Source organism: Myotis lucifugus, unplaced genomic scaffold (genome assembly GCF_000147115.1).
Source record: "Myotis lucifugus unplaced genomic scaffold, Myoluc2.0 scaffold_464, whole genome shotgun sequence".
NCBI classification, from domain to species: Eukaryota; Metazoa; Chordata; class Mammalia; order Chiroptera; family Vespertilionidae; genus Myotis; species Myotis lucifugus.
Genome location: NW_005871512.1, coordinates 328078 through 344247, shown reverse-complemented (window position 1 = coordinate 344247; position 16170 = coordinate 328078). Strand labels below are relative to the sequence as shown.

The 16170-nt window shown below is 42.5% G+C and overlaps 1 protein-coding gene across 1 annotated transcript; it reads left to right on the top strand.

The window, feature by feature from the left end:
* Positions 1–607: 607 nt before the first annotated feature.
* On the top strand, positions 608–13933 carry YY1 (YY1 transcription factor). Its single transcript, XM_023744436.1, has 5 exons — positions 608–622; positions 1770–1999; positions 10207–10267; positions 11947–12105; positions 12766–13933. Exons 1-5 carry the CDS (start codon positions 608–610, stop codon positions 12946–12948), a joined length of 648 nt encoding a protein of 215 aa, XP_023600204.1. The 3' UTR covers positions 12949–13933.
* The last annotated feature ends 2237 nt before the right edge of the window (positions 13934–16170 follow it).

Genomic DNA, 16170 nt, shown 5'->3' with positions numbered 1-16170 from the left:
AAACTAGTGCCTACACACAAACATTCAGTGAAATGTCTGCTGCTGTTCTGTTCTGCAATTCCTTGTAGTGACCAACAAGAGTTCCTGAAATGGAGAGTGATGGGCAAAGAGGCGCTAAAAGTTTAAAGCAGTTGTATTCTGTGCTTTCCATTGCTGAGGGGAACTGAACTTGAATCAAATGAACCTACGTTCTACCTGTTCTACTTGTACCTTTCCCTCACGTCTGGCATCAGAGAGCAGGGTGCTAAACAGCTATGTGCTGTTTTTGGTAGTGACATTAATTGCAGAATTTGGTTTGGTTTTTAGTCAAGGGTTTTAACACTGGTGGAAGGTAATGCAAGAGTTGGACAACCAAGCTTTCACTTCTGAAAGTTCTAGTGTTCCTGCTTTTTGTGAATCACTTTGGTGGAGAAAAAGAACATTTCAGTTAACATTGTATTTTTGGAGCACTTGTTTTCTGCTTTTAGGCACCAGAGTTGTACAAGGCTGGTTTGGTCACTGGGCTTTTCATCCAGTGTAGGAGAGCAGGCTGACAAAAACAACAGCATGATTTTAGTGTTTTGGCAGTGTCATTAGCAATAAATAAATACAGAAATTGAAAGTAAGAATGGGAGGCTCGGAGGTAGGCTGGAATTAGAGCGAGGGAGAACTCGTGCTTATGGAGTATCTTGCCAGGCACTTGTGAATTAACCTGTGGGAAAATGGCTGGTTGGAGTATAGAGAGCACGTGTACAGGAGACATAGAGAAATAGAGGGTGAGCCGAGATGTGTTAAAATGAAACCAGACAGCATAGGACCCAGAGTGCCAGGCTGAAGTAGTTCATACCTCTGTTGAGGCACCACCAGTGAAAGTGTATCCGCTTACATTTTCTGTATCAGTTTATCTTTTGGAGCATCACTAGAGCAGAACATGATTGTGAAGCTCAGTTAAGAACTTCAGTAGTCATTTCAGGCTTGAGGTAATAACTAAGTTGATGGTGGTAAGACAAAGGGAGAGAAGACCTTTTCAAAATGATCAATAGTATTTGATGTCTGTGATACAGGAGATTAATTATGGGGATCAATATTCCTTTACCCTATTGGATTTGAGATGATGGTAACACATGAGTTAGAGATGTCCTACATTCTTCAAGCCAGGTGCTCATTGAGGGCCAATCGTGCAGACTTTGAACAAGGCTCTGCAGATACATGGGGTCAGGACTGACCAGCACCCCTGTCCTGGAGGGGCTGGCAGTCTGGTGGAAGAGCCGACAACTGTTACACAGCTATAGTTATAAGTCGAAGTCAAGAGCGAGTTGCAGAGGAAAGGCGCTGAGCCATGGTGCATTTGAGGAACTAAAAGGCCAATGGAGCTGAGCAGAGTGAGGAGAGAAGAGTGAAGAATGAGGAGGCTGGAGAGGTAGGCAGGAGTCTACCTAAGGTGAAGGCTATAAAGTGAGACTTGTTGCAATGTTGGTGGTTAACAGGAAATGTGTGTGGTAGACCAAAAGTAGAACTCCGAGAGAGGTGGAAGGAGAAGCAAGAAGCTGAACATAAGCCAGAGAGAGAAGTGGATGAATCCAGGGAAGCAGGTGCTGGGGAACCGCCCTGTAGGCTGGGAAGGAGCATTCGGAGACAGACCCGCTGGGTTTGGCATTGAAGATTTTGGTGACCTTCAAGCAAAAATGGGATTTTAAGAGATTAAGGAAAAAAGACTGGGTGCTTAAGAAATTGAGGTGTGGCTATAAATCTCCCATTTAAGAAGCTGCTAATGAAAACACTTTATATAGTTTTTAAAATGTATTTGCCCACATAGACATTTTTACTTAGCTAAGATCATCTTTTGGTGTGCTTCAGATGAAAAAAAAGATATTGACCATGAGACGGTGGTTGAAGAACAGATCATTGGCGAGAACTCACCTCCTGACTATTCAGAGTACATGACAGGAAAGAAACTTCCTCCTGGAGGGATACCTGGCATTGACCTCTCAGATCCCAAACAACTGGCAGAATTTGCTAGGTAAGTTACAAGAACTTTCTTTTCATCTTACTTGAGTGTTGCCAGCTGTATTTTTTTGTGCCTAAGTTACAATGGTGGTTTGTATTTTTGCTCTAGGGAAACATTTGAAAACAAAAGCAGTTGGTTTTATTTTTAATAGTAACTATACTGTTAATGTGAGTGGCACCATTTTAGATCCTTGAAGACAATAAGATGAAGTAAATACTCTTTAATTCTATAAATGACATTGCTTGTGAATAAATAAATTGGACATAATTTGTTTGGAAATGGATATCTTTATACCATCCCCTGGCCTGCTCGTGTAAGTTTCATATGCAGTGTGTTGTCCTGGGCTAAGCCGCAGGAGACCTGGGTCTGTACTACTTTGTACAGCTGACCACGAGAGGATTTCATGCGTTCATGATTCACTGGGGCTCTAGGGAAACTCCCATCATTTTGTTAATGTAAGCTGGTGGGACAGGAAGAGTTCAGGTATTCATGCCAGGGACCCTATGACTATGAAGAGGTGAGCAGCAAGGAAGGTCTGAATCCATTGGATGTTTGTTTTGCCTGAAACAGGCTGAGCTCCCTATAGAAGCCTCTGCCCTTCTTACATTATTTATTTTCCAGTATTGTTGGGCAGTTTTTACAGAGATGTAAACTTTTAAGTAAAATGAAATGAACTAATAAACTCTGGAGCAGAGCGTCCTCTTTTCCCTGCCTGAATGGAGCCTGGACCCACCCAGGAAATTTAAGGGCTGGGTCAGGAAGAAATCTGTGATGCTCCTGTCTTAAGGACAGAGTGGGGCACCTTTTTTTCTTTCTCTCGAGAGCAGAGCGGAGTAGGAAGGAGCTGGAGGCCCTGGAGTCTCCCAGTGTCTCCTCCAGGCCTGCCAAAAAGGTGGGCGACCTCTTGCCATTTGGAGCCTCAGTTTCCCCACATGTTAATAAATGAGTTTAAGAATTCCATTATGTTTTAACAAGGGTTCCAACACTGTTCTCCTGTCCAGTGAAACTAGTTATAGAGAAAAATATACACATTAATTTATTTCTAGTTTGTTATGGCTTAACAAAAAAGTTAAGGCTCAGTACTCATGTTAATGACATTGTTCCAGCTGTTAAACTGCCATTCATATTTTAAATGCAGGCCTGTGTCAAATATTAGCCACCCTCCACCCCAGGACAAATATAGATGGAATCTGTAGGGTACATAGTCATTAGTGAGATTAGAAATTTGGGGGAGATTAGGGCAGATGTCATGCCAGTTTTTAATATTGCCATGTGTTCTTAAAGTTAGTGACCTCTTCCTTATGGTACTCAGAATCTAGTGAGATATGATATAGGCTCTACCCCAGGGCTAGAGATAATGAGACACTTGGGTCAAAGAAAGCTTTGTGGCAAGTGGCATTTGATTTGGGCCTTAAGAGCATTGAGCTTTGATGGGTAGGTGGGGTTTCTGTGGTGGGCTGCATGCTAGATTGGCATGATCATGGTGCACACATTCCATATCCAGTATATAATCAGAGAACAGTAAGCAGTCAGGTGTGCCTGGGAGATAGGGTGCTGTGAAAGAGTAAACATGACACGAGATAGTGGGAAGGGAGATAAAAAGCTTTGCTCCTTGCCCTGGCCAGTGTGGCTTAGTTGATTGAACATTGTTCCATGCATTGAGAGGTTGATGGTTCAACAATACCCGGTCAGGGCACTTGCCTGGATTACGGGCTCGATCCCAGGTAGGGGGTGTGCAGAAGGGAGCTAATCAATGTTTCTCATCTGTATTTCTCTTTCCCGCTCCCTTTCTCTCGCTATAAAAAAGAAAACAAATAAAAAATTTTTTTTAATCTTTTCTCCTTAGATGATGGGAAATGGGGAGAAGGTGCTGGTCTGGGATTCAGGGTAGGCAGCGTTTGGTTTTAGGTACTAATGAAACATCCATTCTGGACTTGAGGTGGTTTGGGGAAATTGGGGCTGATGAGGAGTAGCTGAAAGCCTGGAAGTGTTAGGTAAGTCAGCTCTCTGAGGGAGAGGTTTTGGAGGGAAAAGACTCTGCAGAGAGTCCTGGGAAAGCCCTGGTATTCAGAGAGTAAGAGGAACCAGGGAAGGACCAGAGGATCTTGCAGGTGAGGAGGAGGAGACTCGGGTAGGTGAGCACAGCATGGAGAGAGCCAGGAGTCTGCAGGGGGCCGAAGGAGGAAGGAGTGCAGCACTGAAATGTCCATTGTGATGTGACCTCTTGAAGGAGCAGGGAGTGTTGCAGAAAGAGTACCTGTGGGTAGCGAGCAGTGGACAGCCCTTGGCCCTGCTCACCTTCCGGGAGAATCAGAGCAGCTGATCTGGAAGCTGGCCCCCGGTTCTCTGAACAGAAAACCCAGGGTCTTTCAGCCCTAAACCCAGGAGGGATGTGTCACTGTTGTGGAATAGAAGCCTCTGTTTCCCCAAGTGGTTTGCCTCTGTATCAGGGCTCCCAAAGACCTTCCTTCTGAGGACCCAGGTACCAGATATCTTAAAGGTACCATTTATGAAATTTCAAAACACTAAGGATAAAGAATCTAAAAACGTTGAGGGAGAAAAGATAGCTCATCTACAAAAGAATGATTGAGACTTCTTAAACAGCAATAGATAACAAGAAATTATCTGACAGTGGAGCAGTGTTTTGAGGTTTCTGAGGAAAAATTATAAACGTAGAATTCTTGATCCAGCAAAGCTATTGATCAATACAAGATTTGTTTTATGTAGCATGCATGCTTTCCGAGGAGGTTACTTGAGGATCTATTCTAGTAAAATGAGAGTGAACATCAAAAGGAAGACTTCCTAAAGAATACAGTGAAAAGAAAACCAAGAAGACAGCTTTGCAAGAGGCAGTTTAGTACAGGAAGTCTGTGGGTTGTGAGAATTGCTATAAGAAAAGTCGATCTCATTCAGTAGTGGACAGAATGAGTAAGAAGTTAGAAGATTTTGGCGGTATGGGAGTTTTCTAAAAATGAAAAGATAAATCAGAAACTCCCTGAAAAAGGGGGCAGGATGAGGGAAAGCAATGGCATAAAAATGGGGCATACCACTGACAGTATTTGAAGAGAGCTCATTTGACTGACTGTAGGAGAAGGTTCTTGTGGGACTGAAGCTACTCCTTTGGACTTCTGGAGCAAGCAGTGTGATCCTGGCACAGAGTTAAATTCTGTAGTAAGTAGTGTTTACATGATCACCTGAATATAGCATGGGTTTATTTCTGTTATGGCCAACCTGCTAAAGATTTCATTTATATACAACAGAATGAGATCTTGCTTCACCTTGACAATGTATATGAAGCGTATAAGGTTGGGCTCATTCTCACCCCCTTTTCCCATGGTATCTTGAAAAGATCATGTAAAACGGAACAAATCTCTAATTGGACAGTAGTGGTGGTGAGAAATACTGAGCCTGGAATGCCCTATTTTGAGAATGTGAGTGACAACAGCTGAATGGGATTTCCCAGAGTCCCCAGAATTGGTGACTGAGACTCTGAAAGCTGAAGGCACCAGATTTCAAACTGTTGGGGCCAGACCACATCTTGTTTGCTTTAAAGATCCACAGAACTTGTTTTGCTGGCCTCCACTCTTCATCCACTTCCTCTTGTAATTTGGCTGTTGACCTAAGGAGGTGTGTTAGCTGCTCGTTTCTCTCCTTCATATACTGGGTGCAGGGATTCTGCACTGGACTTGCAACAGACCACAGGATGTTTCAGGCTCCTGCTGCACTGACCCTAGACTGCTTAGTCAGTCAGTCAGTGTGTGGACAAGTACAAATAATGACTTACACTTGGAAGTCATGGTATTTGAGAGGTGGGGCTATGGGTCACTTATTTCCTGAAATGTCTTTTCAGTAAATACTTCCAAAAGGGTCAGTGGGTGGGACCTGGCAAATTCTATTTCCTGATTAAATGGACAACTTTTGTGCATTTTTCATTAACTAAAGTTAGCCCTTTGGAAACTTTTGGTCTAGAAAGATCAGAATAAAGAGTGCTTAAGTTAGTCCCAGGTTGGTTATTTTGTTCTTTTCCCACCCTGAGACTTTAATCACAGGATTAACATGAATGTGATCATGGAGCTGAAAGTACCTTAAATCTCTTCAGTATCATCACATGAATATGCACTGTTATTTAGGAGATAATTCATTTAACAAATGTTGTCTCACTTGTCTAAGGCAGCATTATTCCTTGTATAGTTCTTTACCATGCTTGCAAACACTAGCTGTATACACAGAAACCTCTGTCCTGTCAGCACAATTGGTGGTTCCAGTCTGAAGTCAAGTAAGCTTCTTTTGCAGGCAAGAGGCTTATTTTTATTCAAGAATCATTGCTTCAGAAATGTAATCTCAGCTTGGGGACATTGCAGATTTAACTTGACTGGAACTTCTGGTTTACTCAATGCCCTGCAGGAAATCGTACCAGGAAATTCCTACAGTTTCTGGTCCTGGAGTCCAATCTTTACCATGTCTTCCTTCCACAGATGCAGAATCAGACAGCATGAAACCAGTCATGTCATAGGGAGCGGGTTCTCCATGTTAATTGAACGGAAAACATCTCTTGTTGACATCTGGCTCCTTATATAATTTCTAACACGTTGAGGAGGCCTTTTTCTCAAGTCTCACAGTCCTTTAGTTGAAAGGGTGGTTCAGTGGAGCACTAGACCTGAGACCTGGGTTGTTAAGTATTACTGGCATATTTATATTTATATTTATATTTAAGGAATTAATTCATTTTTAGCTAGGTCCATTTAACACACAGTCAGACGGTGATAATAATAGCTATCATTTCCCAAGAGTTTAATGTGCAACTTTTAACCTTCACAGCTCTAAAGTAGGCAGCATTATACCTTTTTACAGAGTAAGAAACTGAGGCTGAGAAGTTAAGTAATTTGCTCAAGGTCGTGAAACTAGTAGAAGTCAGCATCAAGTCGCACATCCCATTCCGTCTCATTTGTAGTGCCTTTGGTGTTGTCATTGTTGTCTTTGGATCAAAAGATCTTTGTAAAGTATCACAGTCCATGAAAACTCCAGTCTTGGCTACCTCTGACTACTTTGGGCAAGTCAAGAAGATATTCAAAATGGTAATATGTGATTTTAGTCTTTTTTATAATTTTTGGATTTCAAATATAGAATATATATATTTTTGTTTGCAAGTTATATATAAATTGGTGCTGTGAAGATTTTAGTCTTTATTCACAAAACAAAACTCTTTCAGTCTAAGTATACTTCTTTGGGAGATGACCTTTTCCCAGTGTTTGCATTGGAATAGAGTGTAAAAGGTACCAGCATCTACTGCCTCATTCGCTGCTCTGAGTGAAGCAGGGTGATTTGCCAAGCAGCTTAAGAGTGGCTGCAATTAAACACCTTCCACTTCCTTTTTGTCCAAATGCATTTTAAACTTGCACACATTTTGAAAATGACATTTAAGGAAAAAGAACACTCAATAAATAGCATTTTTAAAAATTCAAAGAGTTGAGTAAATGGTACACGGCACCATTCTCTTTACTTTTGTGTATATTTAAAGTTTATCATGTTTTTAAAAATGCAGTTCCTAGGAATAATCTAAGAAAATGTATGGGGTGTGGAAACTCAGCTGAGCCACACCTGCCCTCCTGGTACAGGGACCTCCACTGCTGCCACATTCAGACCCCGAGATGGGTGGGTCAGGGAAAAGGTTGTCTGTAGGACTTCTTTGTCATTCCAATGGGCATTTTTTTAAAAAAATGATTTATTGAGAGAATTTGCAGGCAGTAAAATTGACCCTCTTTAGGGTGAGGACCATTTAATGAATTTAGGCACTGACATTTGTGTAGCTATCTCTAGAATCCAGACCTAGAACACGTCAGTGGGGTCATCAAAGGTAAAAACATTCATACTTGGGAAGACTGAGCTTGGTTCTTGATATACTCTTTTTTTTTTAATATATATTTTTTATTCGGAGAGGAAAGAAGAGGGAGAGATAGAGATAGAAACATGAAGGATGAGAGAGAATCATTGATTGGCTGCCTCCTGCACACCCCCTACTGAGGATCGAGCCTGCAATCCAGGCATGTGCCTTTGACTGGACTCAAACCCGGGACTCTTCAGTCCACCGACTGACACTCTGTCGACTGAGCCAAACCAGCTAGGGCCTTATTTAGTCTTTTTAATTGATATTTGGAGTAGAACCCTTTCATATAAATTACTGTAGTTTTTCAAACTTTGATATAACCTCCAGGTGGCGCAGTGGCATCAAATTTTTGTCCTATTTAGTTTTGTGAACTCAAACCCAACCAAACTCTAGGATTGAGTGGTATTTAAAATAACAAAGGCTAGTTCAGAGCCCTTATACACAACAGGCACTTAGAAAATATTTGCTAATTGATGTTGTAATTCTCTTAAGTACAAGAAAGGCCCAGTACCTACAAGGTTGGGGTAGGGGGAGGATATTAGACTGAAAATGTCATGTAAAATAGGAAATTTGTACAGTCTTGAACAAATGCCTTAGAGATAAGTTATAGCTGCCAGATAAATTGTTTCACCTCTGCTCCTCCACGGCATGGAAAGTTTAGGTGATTCCTGAGTTAGGCTTTATAAAGTAAGAAGCTAGTCCTTATCCCAGATGAAGGGTGAATATAGATGTTGTTAGGGCCTTTGCAATTACAAAGATGACAGCAAAACTCTAATAAAAAGGTGGTGGTCAATTGGCTCTTGGTGAGGAATCATTGACTTAGTTGTTCATTAAATATGTATCCTCCTGTAGGAACGTGAGATGGCAAAACTAGGGACAGAAAGAACACCTGTTCCAGAGATTTACATCTTTTTTCTAGGAACTCTTAATTTCTCACCCCTCCACCACACACAGATCTGTAGGGAATATTTGGAGAGAAAGTTTTGACAAAAGACCAAGTGTTGGTTCAGTGGAAATAGCAGGTAGGTAAGTTACCCACTCAGCAAGCTCTCTGGATAGGAATTCCACGCAGGGCTCAATCTGGCTGCCCACGGGATCAGTACTCTCATTGCACTCCCTCCCTTGCAAGCAGGGCCAGGCATCTCTGTCCTTTTAAAGAAATGCTCTTATTTTTTTAAAAACCAATAGTGTGCTAAAAATTAAGCAGGATGAAGAGATATGGGTGTTCCCACCTGTCCACCAGTCCCTCGGGGGCTCCTAAAGCAGCCAACACTACAGTTACAGCAGTTAGGTTCCCTTCCAGAGCTATTACACCCATGTGTGATCTAAAAGGTCATTTCTGTCAATATGAGTGGATCCCCTCCCTTTTTTTAGTATTTGTGTTAGGAACACAAATACTATATTTTTTAGTATTTGTATTTTAGAGGGAGAGGGAGAGAGAAACATCTGTGATGAGAGAGAATCATTGATTGGCTGCCTCCTGCACGCACCACACAACCTGGGCATGTGTCCTGACCGGAATCAAACCATGATCTCCTGGTTCATAAATGCTCAACCACTGAGCCACACAGGCTGGGGCTGGGATATGTGTTTGTTTGTTTTGGGGGGGTTTTTTTTGTTTTTTTTTTTTAATGTATTTTTACTGACTTTTACAGAGAGGAAGGGAGAGGGATAGAGAGCCAGAAACATCGATGAGAGAGAAACATCGATCAGCCGCCTCCTGCACACCCCCCACTGGGATTGTGCCCGCAACCAAGGCACATGCCCCTGACAGGAATCAAACCTGGGACCCCTCAGTCCACAGGCCGACGCTCTATCCACTGAGCCAAACCGGGCCGGGCCAGGCTGGGGGGTGGGTGTGGGGGGTGTATATGTTTTTAAGAGCCTCCCATATCTGTTTCTCTGGGTATAAGGCATCCTTATTATCACAGCAACTGCTCTTGGATACATTGTTTCACTCCTGATTTCCTGTTTATCTGGGCTGCTGATCTTTTGTATCTTTTAAAGAGTTCCGTGGAAGGAGCAGATATTTGAGTCACACAGATCACAGCATGGCCATCCTAAACTGCCCCACCAGCTCATTAGCATTGCGACCCTAGGCAGCAACCCGGTCTTTCTGAACATCCGCATTCTTTTCTGGCCAGTGGGAAGAGCTTCACACGCATAGGTATTCCGAATGTGAGTTGTCTCATCCCTCCCCTTCACGGAAGCATATTGTAATCTTAGCTTTTGGACCTGTAAGGAAAACATTTTAGGGACTATATGATTTATGCCAGTCGAGTCTACCCACTCCTACAAATCTCTCTTTCTCTCTCTCTTTTTTTCTTTTGGTAAGAATGAAGCCAAGAAAAATTAAAGAAGATGATGCTCCAAGAACAATAGCTTGCCCTCATAAAGTAAGTAATGCTAGGGGAAAAGTGTTCATTAGACTGTTAATGAAGTTTTAGAGAGATTATAAGAAATTTGTACTTTTTATTTCTGTTTTCATATTTTTTGAGATTAAGTGAGGAGCTATATAATCTTTGATGTCTAAATTCAAGAGACTATATTTTGTAATGTAAGTTTTGTTCAGTAAAGACCACTTAAATTTAAATACTATTAAAATGGGGTTACTATAGGGCACCAGTGTTTTTTATTATTACTATATATTGAATATATGTTAGGATTTTATTTCTTTTTGGATCATTAACAAGTCAGTTTTAGACATTGGGTTGTGTGCTCACCCATGGACTTTATTGGGACTGTAGGTGTGTTATAGGAATTTGGGGATGATTTTGAATGTTGCTAAAGTAAGCTTAATAAGACTTCATCATTTTCTTCACAGTTTTAATTTACTCTATTAATTGTGTGTTACTAAAGAGGTACTTAATTGTTTTCAAATGTGATTTAGTCTTTAAAATAAAATGATAGCCCAAAAAGATACTTTGAGGTATTGGCTTGGGTCAGTTTCAAACTTAGTTGGATGTAAAACGAACAGAAAATCACACAGGTGCAGAAAAACAAAGGGCAGAATTTTTGAATGGAATAAATGATTTTTTAAAATGAAGGATTGGAGGACAAATTTAGCTTTGAGGTGTCACCTCTAATGACTGTGCAACTCACAAGTTCTTTGTTCTTTTTAATGCTCTTCGTGTGGAGAGTTAGAAATGTAAAGTGATTCACTGGGGCCAAAATATTGACAAGCATTTGAAAACAGTTCTGCCTTTGAGTGCCTGCCATCTCTCTAGCTTCTCTGTCTACTTCTTTAAAATCCCATTTTCTAAATGGAAATTCAACCTAGGGGTCAAAGGTGAAAAAACTGTGGCTTTTCCTGCCCGCCCTTCTGCCTGTGAAGCTGTCCACTGGTTGGCTTGTGCTGTCCTCTGTTGTGCTGTCTGTCATTTCCCCCACCCACTCCATCACTGGGCAACAACTGCAGAAGAAATTGGGCAGGACATGCTTCTCTGAGCGCCACCCTCCCATCTGCCGCCCCCGCTCTCGTATCAGTTTGCCTGCTTCTTTTCCTAGTGTCTCACAAAATAAATTTCTTCTGTAGTTGCCATTCCTTGGAGACCCTCTTGCTTCTTTCTCTGTCAAGAAGGGGAAAGAGGCAAAGAGAGAAGAGGGAACAGTAGGCGATGGAGAATGACAGCCCATTCTTGCAGCACAGAATATGGGGCCCACCAAAGGTAGTGGTGGACTGCCGTCATTTTAACTCCATTTATTTCTCAGGGCTTCTGTTACTTCATGTGGGGGACGGAGTTGGGTGAGGCAGCGGTGATATAGCTGGAAGCCAGGGTGTTGGGTTCTACTCCCATCTCGGCTACTAGTAGTGTGACCTTGGGCAAGTCTACTTAAAGACATCTCTAAGCCTCAGTTTCCTCATCTGTAAAACAAGGGTTTACATTAAATGATAAGGCCTTTTTCAGCTGTCTGTTTTTTGTCTTAAATATTTTAATATTTCTGCTGTAATACTAAGTAAAATTAAAATGGGGCTGGGGTTGTTTTGTTTTAATGTGTCAGTGAAGGCTGTTCAGTGGTTGACCCTTTGCGCACTTTGCAGTGTGAACCACTAAGCTTCTCTCTCTGTTTGAAGGGCTGCACAAAGATGTTCAGGGATAACTCTGCCATGAGAAAGCATCTGCACACCCACGGCCCCCGAGTCCACGTCTGTGCAGAGTGTGGCAAAGCTTTTGTTGAGAGCTCAAAACTAAAACGGCACCAACTGGTTCATACTGGAGAGAAGCCCTTTCAGGTAGAGCCAGTGTTTGGAGTTTGTATAATACTCCCCCCCCCAACCTCGAGTGTAGGCAGGCAGCTCTAGCTCAGGGAGAGATGGCCTGGTGTCCTGTCACAGGAGGGCTGCTCTGTGACATACTGGAGAATCAGGAGAAAGGATTGCTCAAGAGCAAGCCCAAAACTAAATTTCGGGTGCATCCACTGTGGGGTCAAAGCAGTTTAATTTGGGTAGTTAGTAGTATATTGAATCACTAATTGGCAGGGAACTTCTAAAATTTTACTGTACGAGAGTAAGTACAGTTAACACTTTGTCTCATTTTAGAAGCCCATGAACAAGAGAACAGACTCCCAGTACAGACAATAAACCTGACCTGGTTCTTGATTTGGCACCAGAAGCTTTCCTGTTTTTTTGTACATAAGTTTTAGGACCATCACATACTATTTAGAGAGATCCAAGTGTTTCTCTTACATTGCATTCAAATGGTTCAGGAGGGCGCTCCTGTGGGTCTTAGGAGTAGTTTGCGCGGAGCTAGAGCTCCATGCCCACTAATTCTAGAACAGCTAGAAAATTCCCCTGGGCAGGGAGAAAAGAGTCAGGTCAAAGAAATAAGCTGCCCTCCAGCACAGCGGCGGGTCCTTGTGTCACTGAGCAGGTTCTCTGGTCTTTCCCCGGCAGTGCACGTTCGAAGGCTGCGGGAAACGCTTTTCACTGGACTTCAATTTGCGCACACATGTGCGAATCCACACCGGAGACAGGCCCTATGTGTGCCCCTTCGATGGTTGTAATAAGAAGTTTGCTCAGTCGACTAACCTGAAATCTCACATCTTAACACATGCAAAGGCCAAAAACAACCAGTGAGAAGACGAGAGAGAAGAGCCTTCTAGACCTCGGGAAGCATCTTCCAGGAGTGTGTTTGGGAATAACTATGCCTCTCCTTTGTATATTGTTTCTAGGAAAGAATTTTAAAAATGAATCCTACACACCTAAGGGACATGTTTTGATAAAGTAGTAAAAATTTAAAAAACTTTAATAAGATGACATTGCTAAGATATGACTCTATCTAGCTCTGTAATCTCGTTTCAAAAACACGGTGTTTTGTAAAGTGTGGTCCCAACAGGAGGACAAGTCATGAACTTTGCATCAAAAGACAATTCTTTATACAACAGTGCTAAAAACGGGACTTCTTTTCACATTCTTATAAATATGAAGCTCACCTGTTGCTTACAATTTTTTTAATTTTGTATTTTCCAAGTGTGCATATTGTACACTTTTTGGGGATATGCTTAGTAATGCTATGTGTGATTTTTCTGGAGGTTGATAACTTTGCTTGCAGTAGATTTTCTTTAAAAGAATGGGCAGTTACATGCATACTTCAAAAGTATTTTCCTGTAAAAAAAAAGTTATATAGGTTTTGTTTGCTATCTTAATTTTGGTTGTATTCTTTGATGTTAACACATTTTGTATAATTGTATCGTATAGCTGTATTGAATCATGTAGTATCAAATATTAGATGTGATTTAATAGTGTTAATCAATTTAAACCCATTTTAGTCACATTTTTTTTTTTCCGAAAAATACTGCCAGATGCTGATGTTCAGTGTAATCTCTTTGCCTGTTCAGTTACAGAAAGTGGTGCTCAGTTGTAGAATGTATTGTACCTTTTAACACCTGGTGTGTACATCCATGTAACAGAAAGGGCAACAATAAAATAGCAATCCTACAGAAAGAATATGGCAGAAAAGATCTGTAAGCACAGTCTTATTTCCTTTTGTTGTCCAGAATAATTATAATTCTTGAGCCTCCCAGAAATTGGAAGCTAAATAAAGCAACTCAAGTTTCCTTTATTTTGCACTCAATTACAGTGACTTACGATTAAAGCAATGCATGGGTATTTCAATACTTTCCCGCATGGACTGAGTTCTGAGAGAGTAGGTAACAGGCATCCCGAGTTAAGGAACTACCTCAGAGGACTCCCAACCAGGCCCTTTGGCAATTGGGTTTTGATTTGAGCTCCCCCAGCAAAGATGTGACTGACAGTTGCACCCTGGCCTGTGTTCTCAAGGTAAGGTGTTACCTGGCAGGGACAAGCAGGTGTCCAGTGCTCAGGCCGCCCTCTGGGTGGCTCCAGCAGGTCCTCGCCCAGCCAGAGGCAGGCCTGGTTATGCTGTGTGGTTGAGAGCCTTGGGGCCTTTGGCAGTGGAGTCCTCAGTGCTAGCACATGTAGCAGTTGAGCGCCAGCAGCTTAATCTCATGCTTCTAAATGGACACTGAGTACTGATTGGCAAGGTGATTCGATTAAGGGAATTGTACTCAATGAGTACTTTGCCTCTCACATTGTGACCTCTTAAATGTACCGTTATGATTTTTCGAATTTTACTTCGAGTCAAATATCAGACCCATGAGAATATTTTATAAACTGCCACAATACAGCAAAATCCCATTTACTCAGAATGCAAACATCCGTGTGTCTTTGTGCTGTGTGCTAGACAAACTAGCTGAACCAGATTTATTCAACTGATATCCAGGGCACCGTCAGGTCAGAAACGTAGCCCTGTCTCCAGCTCCTCCTCCAGTCCTGTGCAGGATTGGTGGCCCAGGAGCAGTGACACTGGCTCTCCGGAATTTTGAAGTGCCTTCTGATTCATAAATGAAAAATTTAACTTGAGACAATTTTTTTATTCGTTCAGAATCTGTTTTCCATTGAATGAGTAGTTTGCTGGAACTGAGTTAATCCGAAGAGCCCAGCTGTCCCCTCGATAAGCCAGGAGTGGCTGTATCTGGCAGTCGGGAGCGAGGTAAGCCATGGTGGAGCTCCCCTTCAAAGCTGAGCGCCCGGAGTGCTTCTCTGGCTAGACCTGGGGCAGAGGCCTCCTCAGGTGCCTGTGGTGTGAGCAACCATTCCTTCCCTCCCTGCCAGCAGGCAAGCAGTCCTGGGGGGCATATGAGGTCTGGAGCTGCATCACCCTTGCCCAGCATTGCACCAGCCTGGAGCCTGGTCCTGGCACTGTCCTTGGGATTCCTTCCCCAACGGCCCACGGCAGGGCAGTCTTGTGCTGTGGGGACATGCTGGCAGTCCAGAGAGCCACTCTATGTCCTATGACCTACAGAAGCCAGGACCCTGGAGGAGGTTGGTCCCTCTTCCCGTGCCTTGACCCCTAGGGGGGTGCCTTTGGTCATCTCTTCCATCCCTCTGTCTGAGTGAAATAGTCATCACCCCCCTTGACTCTGTTCATGTATCTTCTCTCAATCTACAGAGTTTGTTTCTGAAAGGAATGTAATTGGGGGGGTTGAAGAAATGTACTGTCCAAGTTCCTTGTTGAAGGAACATTCAACCCCGGTATAGAGAACAAGTAGGTGAGCGACAGTTAAAGAGCAGAGTCGTTCTCACTGGGGGTAACTGAAACCCAGTTCGCTGTGGTTAAAATTCTTAAGTTTGCTGAGGATGTACATGACAAAACTTTGACATGGTGTTTGAACAGTGAGTGAGTCAATTGGTGGTCTTGAGGGTTAACCTGATTTATAAGTAATACTGATAGACCTATTTTCCTACATCTGAGCTGAGATGCTTGCATGTTTGTAGGATATGTAATATAAGAGCCCAGAGGATACGTTTACATTTAATAAGATGTTGTTTTCTATTTTTGGATTTATTATTATTTCCCCCCTCTTTGGTAGTGAAGTTAGGGGGAAGCATAATATTTGTATAAAGAACTGTCGCCTCAGAGTGACATTTATTTTCCAGGGTGACATTGAACTCACACTGTTGGTTTCATATGGTGTTTGTGTGCTTTGCCTAGATTCAAGACCTGAGGATTTGAGGAATATCAAGATTATTTTTCTATCTGGTTTTCACGTACAGTTCTTTTACATGTCACTGATTTTACAAATTTGAGTAAAGTGAGACCCTTGGCAGAAGAGGAAGCCCACTGCCTGCCCATGATCCCAGCAGAATTCTGGTTTGTTTCTTCACAAACAGAAGAGACACTTCCAGCCGGCCAGCAGCCCAGAGGGACGCTGGGCAGGTCGGGCGGGTGGTGGGCAGAGGGCTTTGTCTCTGCCCCCAGTCTGCTTAGCAAAACTT

Bases quoted from the DNA above. Each gene is read 5' to 3' on its own strand.
- YY1 (XM_023744436.1), top strand. The intron at 2,000-10,206 runs GTAAGTTACAAG...TCTTTTGGTAAG, and splicing joins CAACTGGCAGAATTTGCTAG to AATGAAGCCAAGAAAAATTA. The intron at 12,106-12,765 runs GTAGAGCCAGTG...TTTCCCCGGCAG, and splicing joins CTGGAGAGAAGCCCTTTCAG to TGCACGTTCGAAGGCTGCGG.